Consider the following 11,434-nt stretch of genomic DNA (forward strand, 5'->3'; position numbering starts at 1 on the left):
TAAGTCTTGCTATTGTAGGGTCTTTAGGTTTTACTGATGTTGTGTTGCTCTTTGTGGTGTTGTGTGTATTCTTATCTTTTCTACTCATCTTTTCCTCTAATTGGTGTGGCTGGGGCTCTCTGTGATTCTGCTCATTAATTTTCCAGGTTTCAGTGAATCCAAGGCTTTTTGGTTGTTCCTCATGGTATAGTCAGTGCCACAGTTCTATTTACTCCATTGGTCACTCCGTGTTCCTGGAGGTTGCTCAGTGCTCCTGGGCTTTGCTCCACTCCCTCGAAGTTTGCTGTCTCAGGCCTGCTCTAGCCTAGGTTGTTGGCTCAGACCTGTTTCTGTAAATGTCCCTAGTCTGGATCCATTCCTGCAGAGGTCCTGGCTTGGGTTGGTCCTGTAAAGGACTCTGGCTCTGATCTACTTCCTTGAAGTTCCCAGGCTTAGGTGTGCCCAGACCCCCAGAGGACCTGGCTCAGGCCTACTCCTTAAGAGTCCCAGACTCACCCTGCACCTGTAGAGATCTTGGTTCCTGCCTACAACCTCAGAGGTTCCAGATTCACCCGCAGAAGTCCAGACTCAGGCCTAGTTCCTCGGAGGTCCTAGACTCATGACCAGACCCACAGGGGTCCTAGCTTAGGTCTACGCCCTTGAAGGTCCCATATTCATACCAGGACCAGCAGTGGTCTCTGCTCTGGCCCACTCACTCAGTGGTTGCTTCCCTGTACTTGCTCCTGTTGAGTTTGCTGACTCAGGTCTGTGCTGGCCCAGGTTGCTGGCTCAGTCCTGCCCCTGCAAATATCACTGGTCTGGATCCACCCCTGCTCTCATGGAGTTCACTGTCCAAGGCCTGCTCTGGCCCAGGTCTCTGGCTCAGTACTATTCTTTTGGAGATCTCTGCCTCAGACCTGAGCCTGTATTTTGAATCACAAAATTATACTTTGTAGATATCTTAATGTGGCATCTGGAGGAAAATACAATCAACACTAATTGTCACATACAGAAAACATATATTAATATGTGTGAAAATCATACAAATCAATATTGCAAAAAAATCTAAAAACATTTTAACTGAAACAGATCTAAATTAATCTTTTTTGTGAGGAAGTTTTGAGACAGGGTCTGTCTACATAGTCCTGGTTGTTCTGGAACTCCTTATGCATACTAGGCTGACCTCTAATTCACAGAGATCTACATGCATCTGACTCCCAAGTGCCAGGATGGTATGTGCCACCACACCTAGTAACCTAAATGAATCTTTAAACAAAAACATTAAAAAGCATTAAACATAGGACTATACTGCAACTGTGTGCTAATTATGTACCAGTTAATAACTATTATTAAATGTGAGCATAATACTAATATTATCTTAACAGAGAATACTCTTTGTTTATTTTAGCAGTTCTCTTCTAAAATCTTATCTAGGAAAAGCAGTTGCAAGAAGGCAGAAGTGTTGGAACAAAAGCAATTGATTTAAAGGGAATTCTTGTGGAATAATGTTTATAAGATTATGCATTAAACTGGCATCAATTCCAGCTAGACTGCAGACATAGGATATCATTATGAAATCTATGATTCAACTATGAGCTGCTGTGTGACACAAAAGGAAGATCAAAGGCCGGCATGCACTGTATGCTTGCTTCTTCACTACCCAATGGCAGTAGAGGAATGGCAAGCTAACTTGTTGTGAGGTTAGCATCTGACTAAATTCTGAAGTTTTGTAAATAATGTCTTTCTTATTTTTCAACCAGGCTGGTCAAGAGACAATAATCAAGGATGAGAAACCGAACAGTGACAACCTTCATCTTGCTGGGTCTGACAGATGACATTAGACTGAAAATTCTTCTTTTTATCTTTCTGCTCCTTTCTTACATGTTGAGTTTTTCTGGGAACATAACCATCATCACCCTCACTCTGACTGACCCCAGCCTTAAAACACCTATGTATATTTTTCTCAAAAATTTTTCCTTCTTGGAAATTTCACTAACAACTGCTTGTATTCCCCGATTTTTATATAGCATATCGTCTGGGGACAAGTCCATTACCTATATGGGTTGTGTCGCTCAGCTACTGTTTATAGACCTCTTTGCAGCAACAGAATTTTTTCTTCTGGCTGTTATGTCCTATGATCGTTATGTGGCCATCTGTAAACCTCTGCATTACATGACTATCATGAACAGCAGAGTCTGCAAGAATTTCATCTTCTTCTGTTGGGTGGCAGCGCTGATCATCATTGTCCCACCTATTAGTCTAGGCTTGGGCCTGGAGTTCTGTGACTCAAACATCATTGACCATTTTTGTTGTGATGCAGCTCCTCTCCTGAAAATCTCTTGTTCAGATACGTGGTTGTTAGAGCAGATGGTGATAATTGGTGCAGTGCTGACCTTCATCATCACCTTTGTGTGTGTTCTCCTTTCCTATGTTTACATCATCAAAACCATTCTGAGATTCCCCTCTGCCCAGCAAAGGAAAAAGGCCTTTTCCACCTGTTCTTCCCACATGATTGTTGTTTCCATTACGTATGGCAGCTGCTTCTTCATCTACATCAAACCTTCATCCAAGAGTGATGTAGCTATCAATAAAGGGATTTCACTTCTCATCATATCGATTTCACCAATGTTAAATCCTTTTATTTATGCACTGAGAAACAAGCAAGTGAAACAAGCCTTCAATTACTCGGTTAAAAAACTTGTGCTCCTCTCAAAGGTGTAAAATAATTTGGGGTGTGCTAGACTAAAGGACAGGTGAAAGAGCACAGGAGCTGAAGCTGTACTATATTTTTGCACATACTTGTTTTTTAATCTTTTTATACTCACACTTTCTCTTTCAGCTTAAATACTATGAACCATGATATTCTTTACCTTCATTAAAAATAAACTATTTGAATATGCTTAGTCTTGCAGGGAACCTAAAATTGTTGTCTGACTGTTATCCCTGGAAACAAAATAGTTGGTGGTTTTCTACCATTTTTTCCATACTTTCGAGTGTGCCTTTCTATTTTATGCTGAAGCTAATCAAGTGAGTGTGGAAATGATATGTACCATTGACAGATGTGGCCTATAAAAGTATTCATTACCCATTGCCACTTAGAAAAAAGATTACACTTCTTAAAATGACTTTCTATGCTTCATGTTTGTTATGAATGATCTTATTAATATTTCCTCTCAAAAACACTCTAGGAAGACCTCCCCAATGACCAACAAATTTGAAACCTCCATAAACCATTTAGGTGAATAAGCAACTGATTTAAGTTCTTGTTAAACAACTTTGCCTAGGATTTCTCTGGGGATAATTAGCTATGATAACAAAAACCAAAGACATGTGGTGTTCATATAAAATGAGAAAATGAATGGAAGAATAAAAACATGAAAATTTATGCAAAGCAGTGGGAAAAATTGATAAGGCAGTTACTTTATTCCCTTTACAGGGAGCCATGATGGCCGAAGAATCAAGTAGACAATTTTCACTCTCTTTCTCTCCTCCAAATACAGTCTCCCAAGGTCATTCCCAGCTGATAGTAAATCACCTTCTGTGGTCACCTGTGCTTCTCTTCCATGATTCCCAGTGGTCTATGCAGATTCTGGTGGTACACACTGCTTTACTCCTTCCAGTGAATACACTGAGAATCCACCTTTTGTGGCAACTGCATAGAGCAAACCAAGGGTTAGTGACCAGCTTCCCAGATGGACAGAGCAGTCTCTAGGCTCTCTCCCACCCACCACAACTTGACTAGCTGGCCAGCAGGCAAGCCTCCTGAAGGCAGGAATTCTGCTCCAACACTCCCCCATCAATCAGACCCTGTACCCACCCAAACCCACCCAGCACCAGAGACATCAATGGATCCCTGAGACACAGACAAAGGCTGAAGAGAACAAACCAAGAACAGTTCCCTAAGAAACAAACAGCAACTGCAAGGATCAGTCCAAGAGAGGATACCTGAAACACAGAAATTGACTTCAAAGCTTGCAACAAGAAGCAAAGACACTGCCTGCACAAATTGCAAGAAGAGATGGGTAGGTGCCAAAGAAGATTACATTCCACAACCTAAAAAGCAACAAGCAACACCAGAACCCAGGGGTCATACAACAGGAGAACCTGAACATCCTTACCCAAAATAAGCAGAAGAAAATGACCTTAAATATAACTTTATGAAGATGATATAGGTCCTTAAAGAGGAAATGAATAATTCCCTTAATGAAATGGAGGAAAAGACCAAAAATGGAAGAAATCAATAAATATCTTTTAAAAAAATCCAAGAAAACCAAAAAAGCAATCAAACAAGTAAAGCATACAGTTCAAACAGCAAAAGGCATGAAAGCCGAAACAGAAGAAATAAAGAAAACACAAACCAATGGAATTCTAGGAATGAAATATCTGAGAAAACAAACAGAAATTACTGCAAACATAACCAACAGAACACAAGAGTTAGAAAAAAGAATCTCAGGTATTGAAAATACAAAAAAGGAAATAGAAGTATCAGTCAAAGTAAACATTAAATCCAACAAATTTTTAACATAAAACATCCAGGGAATCTGGGACACCATGAAAAGACCAAACCTAAGAATAATCAAAGAAAGAGAAGAACTCCAGCTCAAATACACAGAAAATATATTCAACAAAATCATAAAAGAAAACTTTTCCAACCTAAAGAACAATATGCTAATGAAGGTAAAAGAAGTTTACAGAACACCAAATAGCCTGGACCAAAAATAAAATTCTCCTTTCCATATAATAATCAAAGCACTAAACATACAGAATAAAGAAAGAATATTAGAAGCTGCCAAGGAAATAAACCAAGTAACATTTAAAGGCAGACATTACACCCAATTTCTCAGTGGAAACCCTGAAAGCAAAAAGGTCCTGGACAGATGTGCTGCATACACTAAAAAGGCCATAAGGCTACAGTTACCCTGATACCCAAACCACACAAAGACTCAGCTAAGAAATAGAATTACAGACCAATCTCCCTTATGAAAACTGATGCAAATCTACACAATAAAATACTGGCAAACTGAATCCAAGAACACATTTTTAAAAAATCATCCTCTATGATCAAGTTGACTTTACCCCAGAGATACAAGTATGGTTCAACCTATAAAAATCTATCAATGTAATCCACTATATAAATCACTGAAAGAAAAAAATATGATCATTTCATTAGATGTTGAAAAAGCATTTGACAAAATCCAGCACCCCTTCATAATAAAGATCAGGGATATGAAGAACATATATAAGCATAATAAAAGCAATATACATCAAGCCAACAACCAACATCAAATTAAATGGAGAGAAACTCAAAGTGATTAGTTTGAATCAGGAACAAAATAAGGTTGTTCACTTTCTGCATGTCAATTCAACATAGTACTTAAAGTTCTAGAGCAATAAGACAACAAAAAAGGATTAAGGGGATACAAATTAGAAAGGAAGAAGTCAAACGTTTGCTATTTGCAGATGATATGATAGAATACATAAGTGATCCAAAAAATCTACAATGAAACTCCTACAGCTAATAAACACCTTCAGTAATGTGGCAGGATACAAGATCAGCTCAAAAAAAATCAGTAGCCTTCCTATATACAAATAGTAAAGGGCCTGAGAAAGAAATCAGAGAAATATCACCATTTACAGTTGCCACAAATGACATAAACTATCTTGGGGTAACTATATCTTGGGGTAACAAGCAAGTGAAAGACCTATACAAAAATAACTTTAAGTCTTTGAAGAAAGAAATTGAAGAAGATATAATAAAGATCTCCCAGGCTCTAAGATAGGCAGGATTGACATAATAAAAATGGCAGTCCTACCAAAAGCAATCTACAGATTCAATGCAATCCCCATCAAAATCCCCACACAATTTTTCACAGACTTCAAAAGAACAATACTCAACTTGGTATGGAAAAACAAAACAAAAAAAGCAGACTAGCCAAGACAACTCTGTATAATAAAGGAACTTCCAGAGGCATCACCATCCCTGACATCAAGGTCTAGAGCTACTATAATGAAAACAGCTTGGTACTGGCATAAAAACAGACAGGTGGACCAATGGAATCAAAATGAATGAATATTAACCCACGTACCTATAAATACCTCTTTTTTGACAAAGAAGCTAAAATTATACCATGAAAAAAAGAAAGTATCTTCAACAAATGGTGCAGGCATAATTTGATATTGACATGTAGAAAAATGCAAATAGATCCATATCTATCCCCATGCACAAAACTCAAGACCAAATGGATCAAAGACCTCAACATAAATTCAACCACACTGAAGCTAGAGTAAGGAGAGTAAGGAAAGAAATATCCTGATAGAGGAAGCTATTATAGGGATAGCAGAAAACCTGGCACTAGGAAATTCCCAGGAATCCACAACGATGACCCCAGCTGAGACCCTAAGCAATAGTGGAGAGGGTGCCTGAACTGGACTTCCCCTGTAAGCAGATTGATGACTACCTAAATTATCATCATAGAACCTTCATCTAACAACCAATAAAAGCAGATGCAGAGATCCACAACAAAACACTAGGTTTAGCTCCAAAAGTCCAGTCAAAGAGAGGGAGGAGTGATAATACAAGCAAAGGAGTCAAGACCCTGATGAGGAAACACGCTGAAACAGTTTACCTGAGATAATATGAGCTCAATGACTCCATATTGACAGCATGGAAATCAGCATAGGACCAAGCTAGGTTGTCTGACAGTTGTGTGGCTGGGGCAGTCTGTGTGGTCACTAGCAGTGAGGCCATGATTTATCCCTACTGCTTGAACTGGCCTTTTTTTGGAGGTAATTCTCTATGGAGGAATACCTTGCTCAGCCTAGATATAATGGAGATGGCCTTGTTCCTGCCTCAAGGTCAAAGCAATGTGCTAGACTTTGTTAACTGCCCATGGAAAGCCTTGCCCTCTCTAAGGAGAGGATGAGGGTGGGATGGGAAGTAAGATGAGAGAGCAGGAGGAGGGGAAAAAGTAAAAACTAGGATTTGGTATGTAAAATGAGAAAAGATTGTTTTTCTAAAATATAAATTAATTTTTTTAAAAAAAATCCCCCTTTTGTCTGCTCCCATTCCTAAGTGTCAGCTGCAAATACCTAGGAACACATTCTACCAAGGAACTCCAGCAGTCACACCTAGTAGGATCTCAATAGCTTTCCCTACCAAGCAACCCACAGCTACCACATTCTCCTAAGAACCAGGGAGGGCAACAGAAATTGAACCAACAAACACAACCAGATGTCTGCACCTAGAATTACAATCAGCCTAAGTCCAGATACCAAAATGGCAGCATAAAACACTATCAATAATAACTAGGATAATACGGCTCCAGTTAAACTCAGCAACCTTACTACAGGTAGGCCCTGAGAAATGCCATAGCCAAGGACCGAAACAAGGACTTAAAAATAGGCTTTAAAAATGTTTGAGCTCAATAAAGAATATATGAATAAATCCTCTAATGAAATCTATGAAAATGCAAAGAGTAGAATGAAATGAAGAAAACAGTTCAAGACATGAAAGTGTGAATAGAACAAATAAAGAAAACTCAAACTGAGTTAAAGCTGGAAGTGAATAAAAACAGAAACTCAAGCAAGAAACTCAGAGGCAAGCCTCACCACAGAATGCAAAAGATGGAAGAGAGATTCCCAAACATTGAAGACAAGATAGAATGATTGAATACCTTGGTCAAAAAAAGAAGTTAAATCTGAAAAAAAAATCCAGGCACAAAAGATCCAGGAAATCTGGGACTCTCTGAAAAGACCAAATCTAAGAATAATAGAGAACACAAAGCAAATCCTGGGTTCAATCCTAAGCATCACATAAAATACTTAATAAGTAAATATACTTTCAACAAAAAAAGTCCTGGACCAGACAGGTTCAATACCAAATTCTACCAGGCCTTAAGTTAAAATTAACACAAATGCCCCTCAAACTGTACCATTAAACATCAAGGGAAGAGATACTACCAAACTTATTTAACAAAAATTTAACCTGATATTAAAACCAAGTAAAGGCATGTAAAAAAAAACATAAATAAATGTCCCTGATAAACATGAACGTCAAGAGTCTCGATAAAAATGCTCACAAACTGAATTCAACAACATATTAAAATGATTGCAAACAATCTGGCTTCATTCCAAGGATAGTTAAATATAGAAAAATCAATCAATGTAACATAGAACAAAAATGGACTCTGGAACGAAGTTGTGATCATATCTATAGATACATAATTGACTATAAACAGATTAACATCTTATACACAATAAAAGCTCAAGAAAACTAGTATAAAAATACCTCATCAAAATAAAAGCTATATATGTCAAAATCATAGCCAATAGCATACTAGATGAAAAAACTTTAAGCATTCTCACATGAAGAATGACAAGTATATCCACATCCTCTACTCTTGCTTGAACATATTCAAAGGAATAAGGTGAGAGAAGTAAGTATAAAGGGTATAAATAAGAGATAAGTTAAATTATTCCTAGTTTTATGTGATATGATTCAATAGATAAAGACTCTGAATACTGAATATCTAAATCATCAGATAACCCTGATATCTGGTAAACACTTTTAATAAAGATGCAGGATCTTAAGTCAATGTAAAAAATATAAGAAGTTTTCTATATACCAGTAACAAACTGGCACAGCCACATTTGATGGGAAAGGCAGAAATCATAAAACCAGTAAAGCTGAGCCACATGATGGCTACCACCTTCGGCTTTCATCTCCACCTGTTGCATACTTGGGAGACTTTTAATATTTGTACAATTCTGGCAAAACTGAATTGATGAAAAAAATGTTATGAATGATCCCAGGAATGTTATTTCTAAGCTTCCCCAGGAATGTCCTGAATATACTATAGCCCCCACTTTAGGGAGATATCCTTATCTACTTGAAAGTCTCCCTTATACATTAGAAGTTGTAACACACATAAAGAAACCAGAGGTCTCTTTCTAAGGCTATGAGACATTTTTGAAACTTCTGTCCCTGTACTTACACAAGAACAAGATAACCAAAACAAAGTAAACTTTAAAATGTCAACAAGATTCGGTGGGGTAGAGGAGTTGACCACAGTTTACAAGCCTCTTCCCGCTATACACTCAGGTGATTACATGGCATACAAAGTGAGAAATTACCTCTGACATACAGAGTCTTATACTGGTTGGCATAGAATGATGTAGAAAGATGATTGATGTGGGAGTTCCCTCTGTGTGCCGTGATTACCATTAATGAATAAAGAAACTGCTTTAAAACTATAGCAAAACAGAACTTAGGTAGGCAGGGAAAGCTAGGCTGAATGCTGGTAGGAACTAGGGTGGAGTCAGAGAGATGCCATGGAGCCACTGCCCAAGATAGACATGCTGAAACTTTGCTGTTAGGCCACGACCTCATAGTGATGCACAAATTAATGGAAATAGGTTAAATTAAGAGGTCAGAGCTAGACAATAAGAAGCTAGAGCTAATGGGTCAAGTAGTTATTTAATTAATACAGTTTCTGTGTGATTATTATGGGGCTAAGCTAACCAGGCAGCCAGGAACCAACAAGTGGACCTCTCTCCAACAAATGATAAAAGTATTCTACAAAAATATAATATATAAACATTGTATTATGCCAGAATTTAAATAATAACTGCAAAAGCTTTGGCCTGAGGGAGTAAACCTTCTATAAGTCTAGCTAAGAAAGTAGGTTTTTCTCTACAAAGAAAACTACAAGAAAGTGAAAAATAGAACTTGAGGTAAACACTACACAATGGGAAGACCTTCCATCTTCATGGATAGGGAGAAATAATGTGGAAATGGGTATGTGACTGAGAACAATATACAAATTTAATGCATTCCTATTAAAAATTCAATGCCATTCTTCATATAAATTTTTAAACCACTAAAGTTCGTATGGAAGTACAAAAGATTCCAAGCAACCAAAGTAATCTAAAACAAAAGAACATTAATTGAGTATCATAATACCTGATTTCTAATTTCTAATTGTACTGAGGGCCAACAAAACCAAAGAGCATGTCATTGGCACACACAAAAAGAGTAAGAACAGACATATAAATCAATGAAATGGAATATAGGACACAGATATAAATACATTCAACGGAAGCTACCTGATTTCCAACAAAGGTACCAGAAGTATACACTGTAAAAAAGGTTATCTCTTCAACAAACCATGCTATAAAAATAGAACATAGAAAAATAAAACTAATGCTATATCTTTCACCCTGTACAGAAACTAATTCAAATATGTTGACCTGAAGGTTTGAAATAGCTACAGGAAATTTTATTGGAAACACAAGTAAAGACTTTGCAAAATAATTCCAGTACTTCTGGAGAAATGGGATTATATGAAATTTCAAAGTTTCTTCATAAAAAGGAAACAACTATGAAATTGAAAATATCACCATTGGACAGTGAGGAAATCTTAGACAGCTATAGGTCTGACTAATGTCTCAAATGTCTACAGAACACAAAAGCAACAAATATATCAATCAATCAATAAAACGATTACACTGTATATTCTCAACAAAAGAAATATAAATTATCAATACACATATGTCTTAAATGTTGAATATCATGATCAGCAATTGAAGAAATGCAAATTCTAGCCATTGTATCACTATGGGTATCTCGTGAACTACATAAGATTACACCTCATCCTAGTCATAATTGTTAATCCAAAACACAACTAATCCAAACATGGACATAGGAATAGGACAGAGAATCTCTTCTTCACTGCTTGGTAGTTCAAAACTGTTGTTTGAGGAACCTTTGTATTACTTTCATCTCCAACATAGACACAGGAATAGGACAGGGGAATCTCTTAGTCACTACCACTGGAAATGAAAGTAATACGAAGGTTCCTCAAGCAACAGAACTACCATGCAATCTGTCTACTATAAGAATCCACCAACAGACTTGAAGGACCTAAGCAAACCACAAATACAACTTGGTACATCAATCCTCATTGTATAAAAGAACAAGTGTTTTAGCTGGGGATCATCCTTGAGGATTTATGGGGATTTCCCTAGTGCCTGTTTCTCAATAATCCAATAATAGCCCCCCTTTTTCAAGGTATCACTTTTCTTTCTCTTCCTCTCTTAGAGGGATAACTTGCCCAGCCTAGATACAGAAGGAAGGGCCTCGGTGCTGCCTCAAGTGAGGTGACAGACTCTGTTGACTCCCTATGGGAGATCTCACCCTCTAAGGAGTGAATTGCGGTGGGTGAGGAGTAGAAGGGTGGAGCAGGAGGATGGGAGGAAGATGGAGCTGGAATTGGTATGTAAAATAAGAGAGTTTTAAAATAAAAAAAGAACAAGTTTCAAATTTTGTGGACACTCAATGGATTTGGAACCATAGAGATTCTTAGATAATAAAATAAATGTTGTATGACGTTAAGTATTATGTATATTACTCCATAAAATGAAATTTATACTTATGAGTTCTTTTAAAATACTTGCA

At 37.4% G+C, this 11,434-nt stretch overlaps 1 protein-coding gene across 1 annotated transcript; it reads left to right on the forward strand.

The window, feature by feature from the left end:
* The first annotated feature begins 1,764 nt into the window (after positions 1-1,764).
* LOC119803528 (olfactory receptor 6C2-like) lies at positions 1,765-2,700 on the forward strand. Its single transcript, XM_038314902.1, has one exon. It carries the CDS (start codon positions 1,765-1,767, stop codon positions 2,698-2,700), a length of 936 nt encoding a protein of 311 aa, XP_038170830.1.
* The last annotated feature ends 8,734 nt before the right edge of the window (positions 2,701-11,434 follow it).

Source organism: Arvicola amphibius, chromosome 17 (assembly GCF_903992535.2).
Source record: "Arvicola amphibius chromosome 17, mArvAmp1.2, whole genome shotgun sequence".
Classification (NCBI taxonomy): domain Eukaryota; kingdom Metazoa; phylum Chordata; class Mammalia; order Rodentia; family Cricetidae; genus Arvicola; species Arvicola amphibius.

Bases quoted from the DNA above. Each gene is read 5' to 3' on its own strand.
- LOC119803528 (XM_038314902.1), top strand. From the start codon at position 1,765: ATGAGAAACCGAACAGTGACAACCTTCATCTTGCTGGGTCTGACAGAT.